At 57.1% G+C, this 25,708-nt stretch overlaps 2 protein-coding genes across 2 annotated transcripts in view; one reads left to right on the top strand and one right to left on the bottom strand.

The window, feature by feature from the left end:
• Nucleotides 1–10,687, bottom strand: part of UBE2L3 (ubiquitin conjugating enzyme E2 L3) — a 43,682-nt gene extending 32,995 nt beyond the window's left edge. Inside the window, exon 1 of the mRNA XM_082853241.1 lies at nt 10,647–10,687. Within this exon, the coding sequence (XP_082709367.1) occupies nt 10,647–10,673 (27 nt within the window). The 5' untranslated portion in view covers nt 10,674–10,687. The remainder of the gene's footprint in view (nt 1–10,646) is intronic.
• A 9,213-nt stretch (nt 10,688–19,900) lies between these two features.
• LOC309970705 (RIMS-binding protein 3C-like) lies at nt 19,901–25,016 on the top strand (the record flags this gene model as incomplete). Its single annotated transcript, XM_082853240.1, is given in 2 exon segments — nt 19,901–24,814; nt 24,816–25,016. Coding segments are annotated over 2 exon segments (5,115 nt in total).
• Between the last annotated feature and the right edge of the window lie 692 nt (nt 25,017–25,708).

Below are 25,708 nucleotides of genomic sequence, written 5' to 3'. Positions count from 1 at the left end.
TGGGAAGATCCCACATGCCGTGGAGCAACTAAGCCCGTGCGCCACAACTACTGTGCCTGTGCTCTAGAGCCCGTGTGAGCCACAACTACTGAAGCCCGCGCGCCTAGAGCCTGTGCTCTGCGACAAGAGAAGCCACCACAATGAGAAGCCCGCGGACCACAACCAAGAGAAAGCCCACGTGCAGCAACAAAGACCTAATGCAGCCAAAACTAAATAAATTAAACAAATAAATTTATAGGAAAAAAAAAGAGAGACGGGTTCATCTGAAGGCCTAACAAACCCTCCAGCGTGACTGCAGCCTGTAACTGAAGATGAAGAACGGGGGGAGGAATGGCAAGGAGGCCACATCGATTCAGAGTTGGAACGTCCGATGGATGGTGGGAGAAAGAGGGGTCCAGCTCCAGAACGGAGTTGGGAAAACCAAAGCCAAGAACCACAGGGACTGACAAAACACGCCCCACAAAGGTCTGCATCAGTTCTGCGAGAGCAGTTGGTCGGCTGCTTCAGGCAGATGGGACGATGCTGACAGGCCGAGAGAGACACCGGGGAAGGAGAACCAGACACTCACACGTCCCCCTCCTGGTGGGGAGCGGGCTTCCTGGGCAGGGTGAGTGGCGAGGGAGAGAGAGAGGGCTGCACTCCTCAAAGCCCAGAGGGAGAACTTGGCGTGTTGGCAACACTCTAGGCCAAAGCGTGGCATCGGGCACAAGCGACCACTGCCCGACAGCCCCACGGGCACCAGCAGGGTACACGGTCCGGCCCCAGCAGGAGACTTGCTGGTCCCTGAGCAGAGACAGGGAGCAGGACACATTATACACAGCACGCCCTCGTCTCACAATGCAGGGTACACATCTGAGCTGGGGAAGAATTAACCAAGTCTCTGTTTCTTTCCTTCTTTGATATTCGACTGTTTACAGTCTCCCTGGGTAATCCTCACACACTGAGAAGCCCTCAGGAGCCAGTGGTTCCTAATCAGTGTGAGGCCATGGTCCTCTTTAAGAAATCCAGACATACTATGTGTAAAACAGATAACCAACAAGGACCTATTGTATAACACAGGGAACTATACTCAGTATTTTATAAAAACATATAAGAGAGGGCTTCCCTGGTGGCGCAGTGGTTGAGAGTCCGCCTGCCAATGCAGGGGACATGGGTTCGTGCCCCAGTCCGGGAAGATCCCACGTGCTGCGGAGCGGCTAGGCCCATGAGCCATGGCTGCTGAGCCTGCGCGTCCAGAGCCTGTGCTCCGCAACGGGAGAGGCCACAACAGTGAGAGGCCCGCGTACCGCAAAAAAAAAAAAAAAAAAAAAAAGAGAAAAGAAGTTGGAAAAGAACATATATATGTGTATATATATAACTGCATCACTGTGCTGTATACCTGAAACACAACACGGTAAATCAACCATACTTCAACAACAAAAAAGAAAAATGAAATCCAGACAGATGTACAAAGGAAAAATCAGCGGTCTGAGTCATGGCTGCTTCAGATGTTAAATCAATGCTATGGACGACAAGTGTCAAGGTAGGGGGCGCTGGTACAGTTTTTAAAAAAGGCATATTTAAAAAAAAAAAAGGCATATTTAATATCATGGTGTAATTTCCTATTTGCTAAATGGAAAAAAGCACAATGCGCCCCTAAAGAACTACAGAAAGTAAAGCTGAAGGTCTTCCTGGCTGTTGAAGCTGGGTTAAGAGAGCGGAGCTGCTCTGGGGACCTGCGGGGGTGTGGGGGGCGCCTACAGCAGAGGCCAACAGCTTCACGGGAGAGGCTGACACCAGCCCTGAGGGAGGGGGAGGATGGACCCTGGGGTGAAGAGAATAGGTGTCCCCGTGGGAGACGCAGGCAGAGCCGTAGAAGGAAGGAACCCCCAGGTGGTTCGGGAAGCAACAGGAACAGAGCTTGGCTGGAAAGGCTACTAATTCTGGGGACTCGGCCAGGGTATGGGTCCCAGGCGCAGGGGGGAGTGAGGGGTGCCTGACTCCCGTGGACCCACAGACTGAGAACCTCCAGAGAGCACCAGGCACCTGGGCCAGGGGTCCCAGGCCACAGTGAGGGGCACCCCTCCTTGAACAACCCAGCCTTCCAGCAAAGAAGAGACCAGGTCCCTGACTCAGTGTCACTTCCACATCTGCAAACAAGCTCCTACCAGAGCAAAGGCCTCCCACCGGGCCAGCACACAGAAGCAAGGCGAGGAGTCCCCCTGACAGCAACAAGTCTGCGCCGACAGAAACCCGGAAACCGGTCTGAACTTTTCTTAGAAGGTGCATACTGTGACTTATATTGCTTATTCTACTGTTGAACCTTCTCTGCTGAACCTTCCTATGGGCGATAAAAGCAGAATATTTCAATCCCCAACCATTCTCTTCAACATTTATTTTATATATAATACACAGAAACAATATTTTGATATGGTAGGTGGTTGCTTCAACAAATCATCAGTGGACCAGGAAGAGCAGAGGACTCTGGAGTCAGACAGGCCCGGGCTCAACCCAGCCCCACCTTTCACACCACCTGAAGCTCGAGTCTAGGAGTCTAGTCTTACGGTAGGAAGCTTACTCCATAGGGCCCTGCTGAGAATTACAAGAAACGCTGGATGTTGCTGAAGCTGGCAGGAGGTACTCAATTAGGGTTCGGTTCATTCCCCTCCACAACTGTGTCACCACACTTCTTAAAATCTAAGAGTGTCAGGGCACCAATGTACATATTCTATCTGTTCTATATAACAGGACATACACATGATATGACATTGGTGTTGACAGCCTACGACCAGAGCTCACGGGGGCCTTAAATGAGAAATGAAGATGTTTACGGTTAGCACAAAGCTTTCAGAAATGACCTGATCCAATTAAAAAGAAAAAGACAAAGAAGCATAAGACAGAGGCCTGCCAATGGCGCATCACACTCCCCTCCACAGGGCATTGTCACCTTCAAAATCCCAACAAAGCAGAACAGGAGGAGGCATGGTAGGGAAGATGCTGACCTTTGTGCAAGAGTCGCACACCCCACCCAGCCACGTGAACAGCAGGAGCCAGACCCCAAGTGAGAAGCAGAGACCAGAGCCTCACGATGCCCCTGAGGGGGGCCAGGCCAACCCGTCAGCTTTATTTGACAGGAGGGAAGGCTGGAGAGAGGCTGAGAGGGGCCCAGTCACAGACAGACCTTGGACAGGGCAGAGCCAGGACTAGAGCCCAAGCCAGAGACTTTGTTCCATGGATGTCCAGCCACAGAGTGGTGGGGAAGGGGGGCGGGGGCTCCCATTCCCTGGTCAGGATCCTGGGGGGCCTGGCGGCCCTGGAACTGCACTTTCCCAGACTCTCAACGACAAAAGGACAAACATACACAGCCTTCACCTGAGCCCTCCATTTATGGCGAGTCACCCCGCAACTGTTTCTTCTGTGCCCGGAACACTTCTAGGCTCTCCCATCCAGGCAAAATGAAACCCGGCAGGTAGAGCCCGACGTTCAAGGGAAAGTACAAGATCCCTGTCAAATACCAGCCACGCAACTGGTGGGACATTAATAATTTGAAAGAGCTACTTCTTGCTTGTGGGACTGTATCAAAGTGACTAATTTTGACAGAAATGCACTTTCCAAGCTTGCACAAAGGAACCAGTGGCAATGACACTCAATTATGACCTTAATGTAATTCAATACACTGTAAATATAAAACATAAGGCTTCAAAGCTCCAGGACATGAGTCTCTTATTTCAGTGACTGCTCAGCCAAGGGGGCCCCACCACCACGTCTCCACAGCGAGCCAGTGGTGTGCCAGCTATGTCACACTCAGTTACTGCCACGATGGACACACTCAGCGATGGTCCTCACTCTATGAGGGAGTGTCACTGTCCCTTTGGAGAAATCAGGACACTGAGGCTCAGGGCGAGGACACAGATGAGCCTGCGGCAGAGATGAGGATCTGAACCAGGTCTTGGAGAACTCAACCACAGCACACTGCTCCAGGAAGCAGGCCGCCTGCGCATGGTCGTGCCAACAGGACACGGCTGCAGGGGACACTCAGCGCTGCCCACACGCTCTGGCCCACTCTGCACGGTGGCCTCACTCCGGGATGCGTGTGTGCCTCCAACTGAACGGGGGTGGGCCTGGCACTCTGACCTGCATCACACACTCTGGAGTTCAGCATCCCGGGATGGAGACAGGGACAGTCATGTGGACCACGCAGCGGATCTACCTGTAAAGTGGCTTTCCTGTGCTGAGTTTCCCAATGACTGGCACGGGGGGCGGGTGCACACATTTACAGACCATCTCAGGAAGGGCTCAGGGGCCATCTGACTTTGGAGCTACAGCCACTGCCCAGCCCGCTCAGACAGGGAGCACCAGCAGAAGCACTGGACCTGATGCCAGTCCCTGCTTTGGCTGCACATGTGTCCACTGGGCCAGGGGCTGTCCGGCACACTTCACCCCTTTGCCGAACTTGCTAGTGAGAAGCAGAAACAAAATCTGGCAAGATAAGGAGTACGGAAAACTCCAACTGATACAGGCCTGGAACTATTCAAAACAGCACAAACCCCACCACCACCTAACCTGAGATGAACTTTACTCTCCATCCCGTCCCTTCTTTTTTTTTTTTTTTTTTTTTTTTTTGCGGTACGCGGGCCTCTCACCGCTGTGGCCTCTCCCGTTGAGGAGCACAGGCTCCGGCCGCTCCGCGGCATGTGGGATCTTCCCGGACCGCGGCACGAACCCGTGTCCGCTGCATCGGCAGGCGGACTCTCAACCACTGCGCCACCAGGGAAGCCCATCCCGTCCCTTCTTACGGGAAGCCATGTGAAAAGCAGGAGAGAAACCCTGAGAGCAGGGAGCACCTGGCGGCCCCACCCGTGGGTGGTGGCCGGGCCTCAGCCTCCCGCCTGTCAGGGCCCTGCAGCTCTGGACACTAGAGACTGCGGCCAAGGCCTGGAGGACCTGGAGCAGGAGACCAAAGGCACAGCGTCCTTGACAGGACCGCCAGCCCAGCTCAGCAGCCTCATTGGCCCACACACTCAGCACAGGAAGAAAAAACACATGGGTGAGATTCTGAGACACTGATTTTGAATTCAAGAGCTGTGTAATTTTGCTGGAAAAAGTAAACATCTTTAAACAAAGACACGTTCGCACAGCTGTCTCAGGAAACCTCTCACTAACCCTAAGGAACAGGTGACTTCAAGAGTCGGGAGGGCATGTGGAGAGGGGGACTTCCTGTCCTCCCTGTCCCAACCCATGACCCCCGAGGGCAGCACCATTTCCTCCAAACCCTCCCTCCCTCCCACCAGGCCACTCTCCTGGCTCCCGTGCTGACACCCACACTTAGTACATGCCAGGCGCTCTTCTGAGCGCTTGATATGTAGTAACTCAATCTTCACACAGATGACATGACTAATGCACAGAGAGGTTAAGCAACTTGCCTGGGTTCAGTCAGCTAAGATGCGGAGGGTCAGGACACACGCTCCAGCACCTGAGCTCTTAATCGCCCTGCAGTATTCCACTCTCAATAGCTCTGACCTGAATGGAAGACCCTTCCCTCCCCCTTTCTCCCGGGCGAGGGTGAGACTCGCCCAAGCCCTCGAGAACACACAGAATGAGTCTGGACAGGAGACACATGCCAGCAGAGCCCTCATCAGCGAGCAGCCACTTCTGGACGCTGCACCTGGGGCTCCATTGGATCCTTAACTGAAAGGCACAGCGTCTCTCTGCCACCTGTCCTGAAATCCACCCGCGCTGGCTTCGTGAGGCCCCTCATGGAGAGGCAGCTCTGCCAGCGGCCGAGCCGAGGGAGGGAAGGCTTGTCCTAGAGGGCCAGGCGCGCTGGGCACGCTGAAGAGGGTAAAACCAGGTCAGTCCCCAGTGCTTCCGGAAAGCACCACAGGGGTGGCCTCCCTAAAATTCAAGGAGGGGACCGAGCAAGGTAAGAAGCACATGGCCAGGGGTTACTACATCTGTTCTGAAGGATAAAAGCTCCTCACCCTCACCAGCTGCCCAGTAAGCTACCAAAGCCCTGCTCAGAGTGAAGGGCCAGACCAAGTTCGGCCTCCTCCCGCCAGAGGGGCTTATCCGCCCCCCCTCACTCCTCAGCTGGCAGGCGTCCAGCACACACGGGCACCCAGGACCTTTGTTCTAGGCTGGGCCGTTCTTCTCCCTCCTTCAGCTCCTTGAGGGCACAGTGCAGAGGAGACCCCCCAGGAGCTGAGTCAAGGAGTCGCCCTGGGGCAGAGAGACGAGCCGGGTGGCCCCCGGAGGCCGAGGAGTGCAGAGCTTGCGGGCCCAGGGGATCCCAGGGCAAGCGGGGGAGACGAGACTGACAAGCCCAACCCCGGACAGGACACGCTGAGGAGCGCGGGTCCTGCCCTACTGAACCCGGATCCGGTTTCTGGGGGCAAGGCCTGGGCGTGAGCACTTCTCTCAAACGCACTGCCGCTTAGGGATGACGTGGGAGTGAGGAGCTGACTGGGGACGAGCACAAAGAACCCACTGAGCGATCCCAGGCAGGTGTCCACCACAACAGGGACGGCCTGCATGAAGGGCATGGCAGTGGAGATGCAGAAAAGACAGAAGGAGAAGGGAGATAAAGGCCTAGTTCAGCAGAATCTGGCAAGTGGCTCAATGTGGAAGGAAGGGATGAGGCAGGTTCCCCCAGGTTCTTCCTTGGTGATGGAGTAGACAAGTGGCCCATTAACTAAGGGAGGCAAGACAGACGTGGGGGCACAGGCGGGGCTCAGACCCGGAGGCCTGCAGGTCCGGCGCCATTCAAAGGAAACTCCTGAGGAGGGGCGGGGGTGTGGGGTGTGGGGGACCACCAGAGTCCAGGCCCAGGAGGGAGGGCTTTGTGGTTCTGTAAGCTTTAATTCCCAACTTACTGTTGCATCAAAGAAAAGAGAAGTTATCTCTTGAACATTTAGTGATACTTTCCAAGAGTGAGAATACTTTCAAGTGACCTGATGTAATAAAACACTAAATCAACAGCCTCTTAACTTAGAGTTGTAGCAAAATCAGAATAGGTCTAAGTACCCTGAAACAAGTGTTTTTGTTCTCGTGTACACCTCAAGAAAAAGGTTCCAAGATTGCAATAATGAGCATACTCTCTTTCCCAGGGCCTGTCCCAATTGTCTCTTAAGAGAGAAACATTTACAAAGAATATCATTAAGGGAGGCTAAAATAGTCCCAACTCACTGCGATGCATGAATTTAGGGTAAAAAATGCTGTGCTTTCCTCGAGTCCCAAAAACCCAGTGGATTCAGAACACTGACACCATCTGTAAAACTCCCCTCACGCACAACACACCCACCAGACACACTCACCGCTCCTTGTGTTCATTACCCAACCTCAGGGAGTACTATACCTGCACTCAAGAGCAAACTAGTTCACTGCTTAGTACAATGAATTCCAAGGAATGAACTATTATTTAGCAACTCCTCCTACTCATTCACATGTGATTATGGGCTGAAAGTACACCAATATGGAGCTCTGAGTGAGCAGTATTTAAATAGCATTAACAGGCTGCTACAAATCTCAATTCCTTATCTCAAGAGTTATGCCATAATAACTAATAAAATGTCACTCCTCTTTTAAATCTACAAACTTCCCCACTGAGAAAAGCCCTTCTGGGAAGATACCCAGCTGGAGGGCCCTTCCAGGAGATGTGTGCAATTGAGAGGCTAAAAAGAAATGAACAGACTGCAATCAATTTCCCTCAGCCACACCTACAGGTTTCACTTTTGTAGCTATTTCCCCTCCTGACTGAAGCAATGGTTACAATCTGGTGGTTGCCATCAATGCTGAATTAGCTGCTTGCAAATTAAAATGTATTTAATGTTTTATTAACATTGTAATTCCTAAAAAGTGTTCTGAAAAAGGCTAATCCTTTTGGCAATTGCTTTTTAAATTAAAGACTTTATCATATTCACTTTGCCTAAAATAACTTCTCAGCCTGATATATGCAAATCACTCTACTTTTAATAATGTATTTTACACTATCTGCAGATAGTCCATTGTTACAAAGAAATCTTTGACTCCAAGTGTCTCAGAAAATGGTTTTTGAGGAAATTTCCAGTTCTTTAAGATGTAATCCATTTGATTATTCAACATGTTTACTTTTCACCACTGAAAATCCCTTTTATTATCCAGCCCAAGTACTGATCAACCTGATTCAATAATTTTTTTTCTAAATTAACCAGGCCTAAACACTGACTCTCAGAGCCAATGATTACCATCTTGTAACGAGCATCCCCTACTAAATTGAAAGAATCTCCACGCAAGAGTCAGGAATCAACATACTCCTCCGTGCATCCTTGGAATAAGAAAGGAGGCCATGTGATAAGGGGCGTGGAACTTGGGATATGGAGACAGGGAGATGTAGCATCTCATCTCTCCCCAGGATGGTCCGCTAAGCCTCACAACCTTCTCGTTGGTAAAATAAAGATGACAACACACTACCTTTAAGAGTTATTGAAAACATTAAAAAAAACTTACCTAAATGATCTAGCACTTAACAAGTACTCAGTTAATGTTACATATTTTTTCCTAAGCTCTAATTTTTTTGAAACACAAAAATAATTGAAAAACCATAGTAACTCCCCTCTCAGACCCCCGGGAGCCTGGGAGCCCCAAACTGGGTCAACTGGCCTAGACTAAGGGATACCAGGATGAATTAGGTCAAGATCCCTGCCCTTGAGGACCTCAGACCCTGGTAGGAAAGGCAAGTCTAACACAAATCCGATTGTGACAAGTGTTCAAAGAGAAACATAAAGAAAGTGCTGTGGTCACACAAAGGCGGAAACAACTCATTCTAATGGGGGAGGCGAGGCCTCAGAGTAGCTGGCCTCGGAGTTGAACCCAGGACTTCCCTGGAAGGGGATGAAAGGCGAGGGGAAGGCAGCTTTTCTCAGGGAGAGCAAACAGCGTGTGCAAAGGCCACCTAAGGGCCGGGGGCTCTCGGGTCAGACAGAACTAGTCACATCACAGATCACTCTCTCCCTAGCTAGAAAACTGGGGCAAGCCAGCGATTCTCCCTGCATTCCATTTTCTCACCTACAAAATGGGAATAATAGGGTCTACTTCACAGGGAGGATTACACACCATCATGAACATGAAGTACGGAGCTGCACAAAGTCAAGGCTAAGGAAAATGGCAGCTACAGTGATTAGGTGCAAGAGTGATGGCAAACCAAGGAGCAGGAGGTGTGGCTGAACAGATTACTTTCCAGCAGTCTAAGGGTCTTGCTGCCAGGAAGTTAGGATTAACTTCCGAGGACAATAAAATCACGGAGGTTAGGACAGGAGCATGAAAGGATTAATATCTGCTTTAGAAAAAGAACTGTGGTGGCCAAGAAGGCGAGTCAGAGAAGGAGAGAACTCAGAAAGGCACCTGAGAGGTGAGGGTATGGATTCAAGTAATCTCAGTAAGATTAGAGAAATCAGGAACTCAAGAAACCTTTAAAGTAAAATCCGAAAGGCATCAAGGATGACTGCCTCTGGGAAGTAGAGAGGGAAATAAATGAATAACAGTCTTCCCATCCGGACGACTGTGTGGACGGTGGTGTCACTGACAGAGAAGAGAGAAACCTGGACTCTGCTGACTCTTCTTTTGTGCCCACTTCCAATCCAGTCTTATGAAGTTCAATGTCGTGTCTAGTCCTTAGGGAACAAAAGAAAGGAAACGTTCCCAGGGAGGGAGGGCCCGGAGGCTGGGACTCCAAACTCAACGTCTGGCTCTCCGGAGCACTGCTCTGCCCAGGAGGAACCCCAGCCCTTTATCTCCCCCCAGGAAATCAGCTCCTGGGCCCTTTTGATTTTCGGCCCGGTGCAGCCCGGCAGCACCACCGGCAGGGCGGCCGACTTGCAAACCTAGGCGAGATCGGCTCTGGGGGACGCCGGCAAACACACTCGAGAAAGGACTGGGCCCGGGTGACATCTGTGCTCCTCACTCGGGGAGCCAGCGAGCAAGAATGCACCCCGCCGCGTTCAAGATACAAAGTAGCAAGTTATTTTTATAAACTTTGGTTGGTTTTAACTCCCACTCCCACCCCTAAAATGGCACTTTGCTCCAGCAGGGCCCGGAGCGCGGATGACGAGGACGGGGCAGGAGGCCCGCGCCGCGGCCGGCCGCCCCCCGCCCTCCCGCTCTCCTGCACCCCGGGGCCGAACTTGCCGCTGTGTGACTCTGCAGTTGCAGCGACAGTCTGCCGGCAGTCGCAGCGACAGTCTGCCGGCCCCCGCACACCCAGATCGCCCACGGCAGCCCGGCCTAACTTTCGCCCGCCGGCCCCCGCCCCGAGCCCCCCGCCCGCCCGGCCCGGCGGCTTCCAGCCCGGTGCGCTATGGCCCAGGGCGGGGCAGCTCCGCGGCGCGGGCTCGGCGCTCGGGCCTCCCGCGGGCGGCCGGTGGGCCTCCTGCTGCCTCCGCCGCCTCGCGGAGGGAGCCCGCGGGCCGGGCGGGGCAGCCGGACGGCCGGCGAAGGGCCGGGGCGGCGCGGCCTGGCGCTCCCTCCTGGGCTGCGGCCTAGCGGCCGCCTTAGCTCCCTCATCACACGGCCCTGGGCGGCGGCGCCACGCGAGGCGGGGGGCGGCAGCGGCCCCCCGAGGGGTCCGGGCGGCCGCGCAGCCCCGGCCGACGCCACTCCCCGTCCGCCCGCCGGCGCCGGAGAATGGTCTTTACCTTCATCAGCCTCCTGCTGGCCGCCATCTTGGCTCTGGTGCTGCTGCTGGCCCAGAATGCATCGCGGCGGCCGGCGCCGGAGCCCCCGCACTTCCTGGAGCGGGGGAGGGGCGGCGGCGTGGGCGAACGAGGCGCCTACTGTGTGCGGGCGCGGTGCGGGCACAGCGCCGGCGGCCTGGGAGCGTCGGGGCGCAGGGACCGGCGGGGACCCTGCCTTTGCGGGGCGCCCAGTGCGGTGGCACTGGGAAACAGAGCCCGACACACAGTAGGTGCACAGTGATACTGGCTGCGGGAGATGGGTGAAGGGGCAGGATTATTTCAGGCACCAATCAGCGCCGAGGTGATGGGAATGTGACTGTGGGAACCTGCTTCTCATGGGCGGGGGTGGGGGGGGTGGGGGGGGCGGGGGGGGGGAGTCAGGGAGTCTCACTGAGGAAATAGTGTAATTATAGCCAACACTCACCACGAACAGCCCCATTTCACAGGAAACAGAAGCATAGTGGAGGCCGAGGGTTTGCCCAAGGTCATGCAACCCGCAAGGAGCAGAGCCCAATTATGTTCCAGACGGGGCTGCTGGCTCCACAGCCACCACTGGGACCTGTGAAGGGTGGGGAGGAGCAGCTCTGAGGACAGAAGGGCAAGCCCATGGTCAGATGCATGTGTATAAGGAGAAGACTCTGGTTGGAGAATGGAGGATGAGGTAGGTAGGGGGTAAGAAGGGGAGCAGGGCCACGTACAAGCTGTTTGTGGCCATCCAGGCAAAGAGGTGATGGTGGTTTGGACCTCGGTGGCAGTGCAGGCAAAGTGGAGGGTGCAGCTTCAGATCATTCAGGCCTTGTGAAGGAATTTTTCTCCATTCTGAGAGCAGTTGGTTTCCCACTAGAAGACAGAGGAAAAGAGCACTGGAGATGGATAGCCTGGAATAGAGCCGGCCTCCCACCCAGAGACCTGAGAGCCCAGGCTTAACACGGGGAGAGAGTGGGGAAGAAACTAGATGATAAGTCTCATGCAATGAGGACCCTGCCTGTCCTTTATCTCCCCCCAGGGCTGGCACACAGTGGGTGCTCCTAAACATTTGGCAAATGTGGGACTTCCCTGGCGGTCCAGTGGTTAAGACTTCCCCTTTCCACTGCAGGGGGCACGGGTTCGATCCCTGGTTGGGGAACTAAGATCCCGCATGCTGCACAGCGTGGCCAAAAACAAAAAACAAGGGACTTCCCTGGTGGTACAGTGGTTAGGACTCCACGCTCCCAATGCAGGGGACCCGGGTTCGATCCATGGTGAGGGAACTAGATCCCACATGCATGCCACAACTAAGGGTTCACATGCCACAACTAAGGAGCCTGCATGCTGCAACTAAGACCTGGCGCAACCAAATAAATAAAAAAAAAAACAACAAGACACATTTGGCAAATGTATGAGGGACTCCATCAGTTACTCCCTAGAGCTGCAGGGGACCTGGGAGCCTGGCCTGGGAAATGACTTTATGGTCCTCCTGTGCACTGGGCCTGGTGCTTAGTGGGCCCAGGTCAATGAAAGAACACAGTTCTATTGGGAACTACTTCCTCAGAGGGAAGGGGACCCTGCCCTGAAGAAATCCCAAGCCAGCTGAGGAAGTGCAGTGCATACCCTTCACCTTGACGTGCTAAACCAGGAATAGAGGGGTGGGATTGGAAGAGGCCGAGTGCCAAGAACTAACCTTTGCTGCAGCATCTCCTGTATCCTCACCCCCATGGCAAGATGGCTCCCTGGCACCCACTTTGCAAGTGAGCACAGGCCCTGGAAAGCAGAAGGCCATAAACAAGCACACAGTCCCGGTGGGAAAGCTGCCTGGACTTTGGGACCCTTCTCTGGGTCTTAAACCTTCATTGTTCCGCATAGCAGTCCTGGCTTCTGGTCACACCAGCTCCCCTTCACTCAGCCATCCTGTTCATCCAGACCTGACCTTTCTGTGCTACCTCTCCGAGCCTCCCATCAAGAGTGACCTCTTCGGGACTTCCCTGGTGGCGCAGTGGTTAAGAATCCGCCTGTCAGTGCAGGGGACACGGGTTTGAGACCTGATCCAGGAAGATTCCACATGCCGCAGAGCAACTAAGCCCATGTGCCACAACTACTGAAGCCCGGGCGCCTAGAAGCTGTGCTCCTCAACAAGAGAAGCCACCACAATGAGAAGCCCATGCACTGTAACGAAGAGTAGCCCCTGCTCACCACAACTAGAGAAAGCCCACACGCAACAATGAAGATCCAATGCAGCCAAAATTATAATTAATTAATTAATTAATTTTAAAAAAAAAGTGACCTCTTCCTCCTCTCCCTCCTCCTTCTGGGTTCCAGGCCCTTCTGCTCAAACTCACCACCTGCTGCTCCTTTCTCCAGTCAGCACATGTCCTGGGTGCTCACCTCTAGGTTCAGGGAGGAGATACAGGTCCCTGCCCTCAAGGGGCTTGTTACACCCCGGGGAGGCACCAAGGAAAATGACAGAGGTGTGAGGGTTTGTTGAGGCACTCAGGCTCAGACAGGGGCCCTTCAGAGGACAGGGGAAGGGCCAGGAATGGGAGGAGGCATTGCAGCAAGAAGGAAGTGCCTCTGGCAAGGCAGGGACTTGGCAACGGTATTCACACTCCATAGGGCCGAAGGGGTGTCCGGCCCTGGGCCGGACATTTACACCCTCCACTGAGCTCATCGGCACCACAGGGCCATGCGCTTAGATGTTCTGTCTCACAGGAGAGGAAGCTGAGACTCTGAGAGAAGTAGCTTGCCCTACCTCACCCAGCTGGGAAGAGAGCTCCAGGAGTAGACCCGAATGTGGTCCATGTGGTGAGGCTCTGCCTTGACCTCCCTCTGCTGGCCCAAACCCCCGAGTCCCGCATCCCTACCTGCCCACAGCCTGTGCCCTGGCCTCTGCCCACGCTGCCCCCACTGCCCAAGATGCCTTTGTCCTTCCCTCCCTCACTTGTCCCTCTGCAAGTGCCAGTCAGGCCTCAGCACATGACTTGCCACCCTGCTTGGGGAACTTGATGGCCTGCAGTGTGCTGGGTCCTGCCGGTGCCGACTCACAAGCCTTTCTTTGACGCTCCCAACCATCCTCTGTGGTCAGAACCGTTACCAGCCCCATTGAGAGGAAGAAACTGAGGCTCAAGGGGTCAATCAAGCTTTTCTTTGCCCCCTGGCCATCTAAGGGTCCAGTCCAAGTCCGCTCCTGGACTGTGTGGGGTAAAGTAAGGGCTGGGAGACTCAGCCAACCCAAAGGGCTCCCTCTTTCCCTCCTTCCCTGCTATGCCCCCCTACTCTCCCTCCTTCCTTCCATCCTTCCATCCTTCCTTCCTCCCTCCCTTCCTTCACAAACCCCATTGGAGGATTTCTGTTTAGTGAATGAAGAAATTAACATGGCACCTGCCCCCCACCCTCTGCCCAGACCAGACTGGGTGCTCAGCCAGACTGGGTGCCCTTTGATGAAGGAAAGACCGTCCCCTGACCTAGAGCAATGGCCAAAGAACTGGACAAAAAGTCTTGCCACTAGTGTCAGTGGGAGATGGACAAGGCCTCGAGCTTCAGGCTATGGAGAGAGAAGGGTGGTCGGAATAGGCCCAGAGCGGAGAGGAATGCAGATGAAGAAGATGGAGGATGGCTCTGTCCTGGCAACAGCGGGCAGCTGCAAGTCAAGACGCTGCTGGCAGCCCCGCGGGGTCCTCAGGAGGCAGCAGCTTGGGGATTACGATGGCACCCGGGTGGCCAGAGCCCATGGACAGGCTCTGACGGCACCAGTTCAGAGCTCAGACTTGGGTCGCACGGGCCAAGGCAGTTTCCTCCTCTGAACAGGACAGTGCCAGCCTCCCCAGCTGTGGTGGGACCAGGCCTGTCATGTGCGGGGTGGGGGGGGGCTGGCCACCCACGGGGGCACATGTGTGGGGAGGCTGAGGCTGCCAGGTGAGAGGCCAGCCCAGCAGGCCAGGGAGCCCCAGCCGGAGAGCTGGAAGCCGGCACACGCTGTCCCTGCCTGCCCGGGAGGGTGTGGACTGGCCAGAGCAGGCAGCAGGGCCCAGGAGTGGAGGCAGAGAATATATCCATCCAGGAAGGGCTGGTGCTGGGGGTGCCAGGCCTCCCACAACCTGGAGCAGGAAGCTCTGGGTGGGCTGCGGCTGAGTGACCCTTCCCTTCTGAGCCCCAGTCCCTCCTCAGGCACACAAGGACCATGACAGACTGAGAGGGGCCGGGAGCTTGGCAGGTCTCTCTGCCCGACATCCAGTCTCAGCTCTGGGCAGCCCTTGCTCTCCTGCCTCAGCTCAGCTGGGGTCTTCTCCCCGTTAGCACCACCCTCAGCCCCCAGCACTGGTCCACACTCCGAGTTCACTACGTCCCTTTGCCATATTTGTGTTTAATGCCTGTGTCTGCCCTTGGACTGTAAACTCCACGAGGACGGAGGCCACACCTGGTCAGCCTGCCTCCGTATTTAGTCGCGTATTCACTGAGCGTGGACCATGTACTGGCCACTGTTCTAGACACTGAGGAGGTATCAGAGAACAGACAGAAAACACATTGATGACTCACACATAAGAGAAGTGGGCTGGAAAGCTGGGGCTATTGTGGCCACAGAGGTTGGGGGCTTAAAACTCTCCAGGGGGCTCTCAGGATGGAGCCCAGGGCCCTCACCAAGGCCTCAAGCTCTGCAAAACGCGGGGCGTGGCTGGCAAAGGAGGGATGCGGATCAGCATCCCAGGACCCCACACGACCCAGAGGTCACACATGGAGCACAGGGCTGGTGATGTGGGGCGAAGCCAGACGTGAGGGGCACGTGCCCCCTCTCAGGATCAGTGGAATCATGGGGTTTTGGGGCAGTGGTGTCTGTGCCCATAATAGACAGGTGTGTCTCTAACCCAGAGGTTCTCAAACTTGTTGCCAGCAGCACACCTTCTTTTTTTTTTTTTTTTGGCTGCGCCATGAGGCTTGTGGGATCTTAGTTCTCCGACCAGGGCTGGAATGCGTGCCCCCTGCAGTGGCAGCACTGCTGAGTCCTAACCACTGGAACGCCAGGGAATTCCCAGCATACCTCTTTAAACGCTATTAAAAAACACTATTCAACCAAAGTCCTCCTTAGAACCTGACAAATGACACGAATTAGTGGCCATGTCCTGTAGGGGCAGTGTCTCCCCTTCAGTTCTGGCATATCCTTCCCACCCCTACGGTATCTTCCAGGAGCCCCGGACTCTAAAGGAGCCCAGTTTGAAAACTACCCATATAATCTATCCCATTCATGTTTTAGGGAAGAAAGCTGAGACCAGAGAAAGCAGTCAAGTTCCCCAAGCTCAGAGTCCATGGGGGTGGCAGGCAGGTCACTGGACAATCAGTGCACAATGTGACAAGTGTGGGATGGCAGGAGCCGGGTACCAGGGCAGCACAGTTTGCTCATGCACTCAACCACATTCCAGATGCCTCCGATGGGCCTTTGATGGCACTGTGGGGCTCCCAGGGACTCAGGCTGGGGTCCGCCTCCTCAGTTGCAGCCTGCCCTCCTGCCCTGACTGTTGGCAGCCCTGCTTGGGGCTGCAGCAGGACATCCAGGCTGTGGCGCCCCACCCAGTGCCCTGAGGCGACCGTCCAGCTTTGCCACAGCTGCCCACGTGCCCTGGCAAGCCAGCTGCTCCCGCTGAGCCTCGGGGCCTCGGCCTCTGTCAAACAGAGCAGTGCTGAGGGTCCCGTGAAAACATGCTCCCCGTGGCTCCACGACCACCTGGACTGTCCCTGTGTCTAACCTCCCCCCTCCCTCCCATCCGCCTCTCCTCTCACAGAGAACATCTGGAACCAAAATTCCCTGTGTTCTTGCCACTTGCCACTGCCCAGTGGCATCTCCCATGGCACATCAGGGTTCAAGGGAACCTAGTTTGAAAAACTTGAGTATTAGGAGTTCCCTGGAGGCTTAGTGGTTAGGACTCCATGCTTTCACTGCCCAGGGCCTGGGTTCAATCCCTGGTCAGGAAACTGAGATCCCACAAGCCTCACAGTGTGGCCCCAAAAAAGAAAACAAAACAAAAAACAACAACAAAAAAGAAAAACATGAGTACAACAAAAAGGGTGGAGCCCATAAAGCCAAGTGCTGAATGAACACAGAAAGTGCTTCTCTGAGCCTCGGTTTTCCCACCTGCGAGATGGGTTCAAGGTCATCTACCTGCCTACCTGGAGAAAGTACTGTGTAAGTGAGAGGGCCGTGTGTCTGTCCTGCCCCAGGAGCAACCCAGGAAGGTCAGTCACAGAAGAGAGGCTGCGGGGGGGGTGGGAAATTCACTCCGAGTGTCCGGTGGGTGGCTCGTGGTTAGACAGCCATCCTCAGAGCAGCAGAGCCCAAGCTGTGAGAGGGCCCAGGTGCCACTGGGCCAGGTTGGCACCATGCCCTGAGAAGCAGAGGTGTTGCTAATGGGATCACAGCATTAAAGACTGGATGCAAATGGCCGGGTACCAGATGTCCATCCGCATTTCCCAGGAGCTATGTGGTACCACAGCAGGAAGGGCAGGGAAGAGCCGGACTTAAGTAGGGGTCCCAAGCTCCCAACCACACAGGTGGCCAGGCTAAGGGAAGCTCTGTGTGTGTGTGTGTGTGTGCGCGTGTGTGTGTGTGTGTGTGCGCACACACGTGCGTGCAGGCACACGCATGTTCCACAGCTTACGATCCTGCCAACACCTCTCCTGAGAACTGAGCCTCACTCCCGGCCAGCCTGATGCCTCTGCCCAAGGCCCCAGTGGGCAGCCTTGAACCTGGGGTCCTCACCCTTGCTGCCCAGTGCCAGGCAGGCAGGCAGGGCGTGAAGGGCACATCCTCACCTGGCCACCTAGCCTGTCTGCCTCCCCCATTCAGGTACCACCTTTCTGGGGAGGGACTTTCTTACCCCTCCTCTGAGCCCACTCTGGGCAGAGACACACCTGTGTATTAGACATATCCCTGCTCCAAAAGGAGAGGCACCATGTGGTGTGATCTGAGCTGCAGAGTCCTGGGTCGCCCCAGCCCAGCCTGGAGAGTCAGGGAAGGCTTCCTGGAGGAGGAACTGCTAAGCAGAGGCCAAAGGATAAGATAAGGTTAGTAATAAGTGAGTGGACAAAACCAGGTTGTGTGGAACCCACTAATCAGCCTGTCACCTTGAGCAGAACTCTTAACCCACTGCGGCTTGGGACTTCTCATCTGTGAAATGGGTGGTTTGAATACTGTATGGCAGGGAATTCTCTGGAGGTACAGTGGCTAGGACGCCACACTTCCACTGCCGAGGGCGCAGGTTCAATCCCTGATTGGGGAACTAAGATCCCACAAGCCTCATGGTGGTATGGCAAATAAATAAATAAATAAATACCGAATGGCAAGCATTAGCATGGAGCATGGCACATGTTACCTTTGTGTCGGGCCAGGTTGGCATCCCAGCAGGGGAAACAACGCATGCAAAGGCCCAGAGGCCTTTGAGCCAGGGGAATTCTTCAGACTCCTCGAAGAAGCTTGTGAAGGTCCAGGCCAAGCCCTAGATGGGGAGATAGGAACTTGCACAGACCTCAGTGCAGCACCTACTATACACCCAGCGCTCAGCCAACAGAGCCCTGGTGTGCCTCCAACCCTGGGAGGCTGGTGCTACCAATATACACATTGTGAAGAGGCTGAGAGGTGAAGTCATCAGTGGTCCCTCAGCCAAAAAGTGGCAAAGCCTGGATGGATGCCCCAGACTCTGAGGCTTCCCACCTGCCCTGAGGTATATGGAGTGAGTCCCAGGGAACTCAGAGAGTACCTGGGCTGCCTCCACCATGGAGGCCCTGCCTGACTTCAGCCAAATTCCTACCTTGCAGACCTCAGTTTCCTTAGCTGTGAAAGAGGGACTAGAATTAAAATCAGTGAGCTGCTAGAGAGCCTTGCTCTGGGCACTGTATACTCTTACCTCCTTGAAACCTCACAGAGGAAATGGATGCTCAGAGAGGTCACGAAACTCTGGGAGGTCACACAGCAAGGGAGGGAGCTGCATTATTAGCCCATTTTACAGATGAGAACATGGGAGCAGCTCGAAAAGCTTAAGGACTATTTGCTTCCAAAGTCCCACCAGCCCTAACCATCTGACACACTGCCCCTTGGAAAGCCATGGAAAGTTCTCTGGCCTTGCTGTATCCAGGGAGGTGGTGTGGGGACCCAGCAGGGCCCATACAGGCCTTTGGCTTTACTTTTTGGGAAAGCAGGTAGCCCCGGGCACTCCTGAGTCTGACCAAAGGGCAGGTTGGGCCCTCATGGTAGCCCCATCCTTCACCTCCCTCCCTGCCTCTCCAACTGGCCGTCCCAGTCTCTAGGTTCCACTTGACCCTCTTATCCTTCTGCAGATATGAAATGTAAGGCTCCCCACTGAGAGAAAGACTGGGTAGGGGTCCTCCCACCTGCGACCCTGAGATTGACCAGATGGCATCAGAGTGCCCATGGAATCTGGAGGTATAATTTTGCAGGTTTGAATTCCAACTTAGCTACTTCTGGGCCATGTGACTGTGGGGAGGCCCTTATCTCTCTGAGCGTCCTTGCGGGATGATTGTGAAAATGAACCAAGTAATCACAGGCCAGGGCTATGGTCCTCGAAGGAACACTTGTCCCCTGTCTCGGCTGGCACCATGCCCAGGTCATGGACTTGAGACTTCTCTGTAAAATGGGTATAGGAGGTTTAAACAGTCCTTGGAAGGGGTCCTTGGATGGGTAGGCACAGTGGAGATGCAGGAGCCAGATGCCCCCTCCTCTGGGTGAGCCCAGGGCACACCCCCAAGTTTGGGCATATCCTGTTGCAGTTTCCAGCCACCACACCACCTGAATCCATTGGTGATCTTGAGCCAAACACTGAGTCCCCTTTCTCTATGCCCAGAGAAGCAGCTCAGGCTTCCCACGGGTTCCTTGGCCTGAAAGGGATTGTCCAGTGCCTGGAAGAGGGCCGGGGTGGGTCGTAAGAGATATAGTGCCAGGATCAGGGAGAGGCCTGGGGCCAGCGAGACTCGTGGGCATCCTGGGAAGGACAGGAGCTGTGTCTAGCCTGGGTGTCTAGAGCCCAGCGCCAACATAGGCAGCCGGGAGAGGAGCACGGGGTAGCCGCACCCACTGCAGAGGGTGGGAGAACGCGCCCAGAGGCGGAAGGGGCGCGCGGGAACCCTCAGGGACCCCGGAAGGGGCGCGCGCGACGGTTGACCGCGGCCAGGGCAGCGGCCGTTGGCGAGCGGCGGCCCGGGCCAAGAGAGGTCAGGCGTCTTGCCTGGCCGCGACCACCATGACCAAGGACTCGCCCAGCCCTTCTGGCGGCGGCCGCGTGACACCCAAGAAGCCGGCTACTCCGGGCCCGGCGGCGGCGGCGCTGGAGGAGCAGAGGCGTGAGCTGGAGAAGCTGCGGGCCGAGCTGGAGGCGGAGCGGGCGCGCGGGCGGGAGGAGCGGCGGCGCTTCGCTGCCCAAGCGCGGCAGCAGCGGGAGGAGGCCGAGCAGGAACGGCAACAGCTGGTTGATCACCTGCGCTCCAAGTGGGAGGCGCAGCGCAGCCGGGAGCTGCGGCAGCTGCAGGAGGAGGTGCTGCGGGAGCGCGAAGCCGAGATCCGGCAGCTGCTGCGCTGGAAGGAGGCCGAGATGCGACAGCTGCAGCAGCTGCTGCACCGCGAGCGCGATGGCGTGGTGCGCGAGGCCCGGGAGCTGCAGCGCCAACTGGCAGAGGAGCTGATGAACCGCGGCTACTGCTGCCGTGCGGGGGCGCCCGAAGAGGCCGCAGCGCAGTGCCGCTGTCGCCTGCAGGAAGTGCTGGCGCAGCTCCGCTGGGAAACGAACGGAGAGCAGGCCTCGCGCATCCGCCACCTGCAGGCGGCACTCGACGTGGAGCGCCAGCTCTTCCTCAAGTACATTCTGGAACACTTCCGCTGGCACCCCGCCTTGTCCGGCACCCCCGACCCCCAGGCCGCGCATTCTTCAGAAGAGCCACCTCCTGAGGCCGCCGCCAAGTCCCCATGTCGACTAGAACCCCTTGACGGCCTGAGCGCGGGCGCCCGCGCGCGCTCCCGCTCCCTCGACCGGGTGCCCGCGGCGTGCTCCAACTCCCCGGACAGCGTGCTCCCCGCGCGCGCCAGCTCCCTCGATTCCTTGGCACCAGCGCGTTCCCTCTCGCTCGACAGCACCCTGAGTCGCCCCAAGGCCCCCGAATCCTCCTCTCCAGACGCCTCCATCCCGGGGTCCCTGAGCCCCCCGCCGCCACTATCGGAGCGCAGGAGACCTAGCGACCCACGAGGAGGGGAAGAGTCCGGGAGTCAGCCCTGCGAAGCCCTGAACCCCCTGCCGCCGGGCCCGGACTACAGCGAGCTGCTGAAGCAGAACTTGGAGCTGTCCGAGGCGCTGCAGGTCCTGGCGCGCCGCTGCTCCGGCCTGCGCGAAGAGAACCTGCAGCTGCGGCGCGCGGGCTTCTCCGACAAGGCGGACAAGAAGGTGAAGCGGCTCAAAGTGAAGCATGCCGAGCTGACCGACCTCGCGCGGCGCCTGGAGGACCGGGCCCACAAGCTGCAGGAGACCAACCAGCGTGCTGTGAGCGCGCCTGTGCCCGGCGAGAGCCGCGCGGGCCTGGAGCTGTGCCAGGCCTTCGCCCGCCAGCGTGCGCGGGACTTGTCGGAGCAGGCTAGCGTGCTGCTGGACAAGGACAAGCAGATCGAAGAGCTGCGGCAGGAGTGCCACCTACTGCAGGCGCGCATCGCCTCGGGACTCAGCAGCGCCCCGCTCGCTGCGGGGGGCGCCGCCTGCGCCCAGTGGCTCAACGTCAGAGACCTGGACCGGCTGCAACGCGAGTCCCAGCGGGAGGTGCTGCGCCTGCAGAGGCAGTTGACCCTGCAGCAGGCCACCAGCAGCGCCCGGGCGGAGGCGGGAGGCCAGAGCGCGCCATGCGAGGAGGCGCGGAGCCAAGTACAGGCACTGGAGCGCGAGCTGAGCGCGCAGCGGCGAGAGTGCGCGGAGCTGGGCGCGCAGGCGGCGGCGGCGCGGCGACGCGGCGAGAAGGCCGAGGCGAGGCTGCAGGCGGCGCTCCGCGAAGGCGCCTGGCTGGCGAAGGAGAACGCGCGGCTGCAGGCCCAGGCCGACTGGATGGGAAAGGTGGCGGCCGAGAACAAAGACGTGCGCGGGCAGCTGGGCCTCGCGTGCCGGGAGCGCAACGCCGCCGGCTTGCTGGCGAGGCAGCTGTTGCAGCAGGCGGCACGAGGGCAGGACAGGCAGCAACAGCTGCTGCACGACCAGGAGAAGGCCCTGTGTGATCTCCAGACGGCCTGGGAGGAGATGCGGGCACTGCAGTGTCAGCCTGGTCACCCTCCCCAGGAACCCCGCGAGGCCCCGCCAGCCCCGGAGTCCCAAGTGAGAAGCAGTGGAAGAACCAAGTTGCAGCTAGGGCCTGAGGACCAAGCATCGTCTCAGCCTAGCAGAGCCAAACAGGAGAAGGAAGACTTCCTGCTGGAGAACCCAGTTGCCCTCGGGGAGGCAACCAGTGCCCCCAAAGTGCCAGACAGAGTCCCAAGCAGCCGACCTCTGGACTCCAGGCCCCAGGCCAAGAAAACCAGCTCCCAGTCGAACTCCTCCTCTGAGGTGGAGTCCATGTGGGCCCCTGTGCCATCCTGCCCTACTCTGGACGTGGACACAGCCAGCGAGGTGGAAGATCTGGAGCCCTATAGCGTGTCCTCAACCCTGGAAGTGGGGGGTTCGGAGGCCCCCACCACCCCCAAGCTCAAGATCTTTCTGGCTCGGTATAGCTACAACCCATCTGAAGGGCCCAACAAGCACCCCGAGAGCGAACTGCTGCTCACTGCTGGGGATTACGTGTATGTCTTTGGGGGCATGGATGAGGACGGCTTCTACAAAGGGGAGCTTGAGGACGGCCGGCAGGGGCTGGTGCAGTCCAACCTGGTGGAGCAGATTTCAGATAGTGACATCCTGGGCTGCCTGCCCCATGAGTTCCCTGACCTTGGCCCCACTCGACTCCCGGCTGGGCAGGGCAAAGCTTCGAAGGAAGACACTGGTCACAGCTTAGTACCTGGGAAAGCCCAGGGGACAGTGGACAGGGGGCCACACGCGACAACGGTGAGGGTGGGCTCCAAGACCAAAGTGGCAATAGAAATCTCAGATGCCAAGATGGAAGATGGCCGGCTGGGCTCTCAGCAGAGCATGGGCAAGCGGGGCTTCTCCAGACCTCTTCTGGGGACCAACAGTGTCTTTTGTGTGGCCCCTACGCAACTTTACCTGAAGAGTGTTGCAGCCACGTCGGCCGAGATCACCTGGGTTGGCAGCAGCCACCCCCACATGGTGTACCTGGATGACCTGGAGTGTGCCCTGACCCTAGCGGGCGTGAGCTGCTACACCTTCCACCACCTGCATCCCGGCACGAGGTACCAGGTGAGGGTGGAGGTGCACCCACCGTGGGACTCGCTGCCGGAGCGCTGGGAAACAATGTCCTCAACCATCACCTTCAACACACCCTTGGCGGGCCCCCCTGACCCTCCACTGGACGTGCTGGTGGAGCACCATGCCTCACCGGGCCTCCTGGTGGTCAGCTGGCTCCCCGTGACCATCGACTCAGCTGGGTCCTCCAACGGAGTCCAGGTCACCGGCTATGCTGTGTATGCCGATGGACTCAAGGTGGCAGAGGTGGCCGATGCCACCGCCGGGAGCATCCTGTTGGAATTTTCCCAGCTCCAGCTGCCACCGATGTGCCAGAATATCTCGGTGAGAACCATGTCGTTCTGTGGAGAATCCGTGGATTCAGTGCCGGCTCAGATCCCTCACAACTGCGTCACCTGTCTCCGATTGCCAGAGATGTCTCCCTTTAGCTGCACCTGTGGGGACCCGTCCACTGGCAGAATGACCTTCCCCATCTGCCCTCAGAGGCTGGTGCTGACTCCCCCGAGGGCCAAGGCCAGTCCCCACAGCCCCGGAAGCTGCGGGGAGCCCCAGGCCAAGTTTCTAGAAGCATTCCCTGAAGAACCCCCAAGGAGGCAGTCCCTGAAGCCCAGACTGAGTTCAAACGGAGAATTTCCAAGTGCAGGGTCAGACAGCCAAGCCCAGAGGCCCACAGAGGCCCGGGAGCTCTCCAGAAAGGACCAGCTCTTCCAGAAGAGTCCCCGGAACCACAGGCCACCTCTGCCCCAGGGCCAGTCTCGGGGGGAAGAGGACCAGTACCGGCACATGGGCACCAGCCAAAGCCCTGCTGCAGGAGTCATCTGTCGGTCCCCTGAGTGTGGACCCAGGAAAGAGCCGTGTCAGGAGAAGGCTGCCCTTGAGAAGGTCCTCAGACAAAAGCAAAATGCTCCAGCATTCACCCCTCCCCAGCTGGGCACCAGCCAGCGATACGTGTCTGACTTCTGTGACATTCTGCAGGAGGAGGCAGGGCGCTTCGGTCTATGGGGCAGAGAGGGGCGAGAGCAGAGGAAGGAGCTCAGGAGACAGAGCAGGCCAGGTCAGGCTCTGGGGGGCAAGAGAGAGGGCTGGTTCCAGGAGCCCAGCTTGGCACTGTGTCCCGCTCCATCCAGCGGGGTCATCAGGATGTCCAGGGGTGGCGACCCACCGCTGGGAATGAGGGTAGACCCTCCAGCCAAGCTCTTTGTGGCCCTCTCTGATTACATCCCCCTGGTGATGTCTGCCACCCCCGAGGCTGCAGAGGAGGAGCTGACCTTCCGGAAAGGGCAGTTGCTGAGAGTGTGGGGCTCTCAGGACACCCACGGCTTCTATCGTGGCGAACACGATGGGCAAGTGGGCAACATCCCCAGGCAGCTGGTGGACAAGGTGGACACGGGCACGAAGTGGACTGGTGGGAGGTGGCATTTGCTGGGGCAAGGGTACCTGCCCTCCGTGGCCCACCTCGATGACTTTGGGGGGCTTGGAGGCCCCCAGGGCTCCTTCCCCCTGCCGCAGGGGAGCCCCAGAAGGCCCTCACTGTGGACTCCAAAGACCATGGTGGCGGCTCTGGACTATGACCCCAGGGATGGGCCGGCAGGGGGCCTGGTGAAGGGCAAGATGTCACTGAGGGTGGGGGATGTGGTCACTGTCTATGGGCCTGCGGAGGACAAGGGATTCTACTATGGGGAGTCGGGTGGCCACAGAGGCCTGGTCTCAGTCCACCTGCTGGATCACATGTCCCTCCAGGGAGAGCGAGTGCAGCTCCCCACTGGGGTGGTGGCCTCTAGCCACCTGCGCCCCACATGCGGACCCACCACCAAGCCCTCCTCACTTTGTGCGCAGCGCCCGCTCCATGCACCAATGCTCGGAACACTCAGCCATCCCAGTCCTCCTGGCCTCGGGGGCAGCAGTGCTTAGGTCTGAATGGACCTGTTTCCAGAAGAAAGCAGAGCAAGTAGCCCCCGAGAGGCTGACAGGCTGGTAACCAGCAGGTTTTGGGAGAAGTGCCTTTTTCTGCTCCATCATCAGTACGCGTTTTCTTTAGGAGTTTAGCCTTACTCACCCGTTGCCTTGTATGAAAGTCTCAAGAAAAGCCTGCTTCTTAAATAAAAAAAAAAGCCATCAGAATGTTATTTTTTCTATCTTTTGTTCAACTCCTCATTAAAATGTTCATAGAAGAAAAGAAAAAGGATGTTTTAGAAGTGAAAGCACAACCAAGGAACCAAGCCCGCCTCTCCTCCCTCTTTGCAGACATGTTTCCCTGGCTTGGGGGTGGGGGGGAGGGTGCGAACCCTTTAGGGAGGCTCAGGTCAGCATCGGCTGGCAGGGCTGCGGAGGGTCCAGCGAAGAGCCAGGGCTGAGAAGCAGGGCCCCACAAGGTGTCCCTGCAGGCAGACTGTGTCCCTGGGGTCAGCCCTTTGTGGAGGGTGGGGTCAGCGTATCCCAGCTGAGGGTCCCCCTCTGTATCTTTCCCCAGCGCTTCTCACTTCTGAGGGGCCTCCCTGGGAGGGCGTGTCCACATTCACCCCATTCACAGAAGAGTCACTGAGACTCAGAGTGTCCCCTTGTCTCAGGTCACAGGGCTGCCGTGCTGCTTCCTCCCATGGTCCTCTGGGGGCTCCCACTCCAGAAGGTGGGGACCAAGGGTGGTCTTCATTCTTCTCTGCTTCTATTTGA

The sequence above is a fragment of the Leucopleurus acutus genome, assembly GCF_964270905.1.
Source record: "Leucopleurus acutus genome assembly, chromosome: 13".
NCBI classification, from domain to species: domain Eukaryota; kingdom Metazoa; phylum Chordata; class Mammalia; order Artiodactyla; family Delphinidae; genus Leucopleurus; species Leucopleurus acutus.
This window is presented reverse-complemented; position numbering and strand designations above follow the sequence as displayed.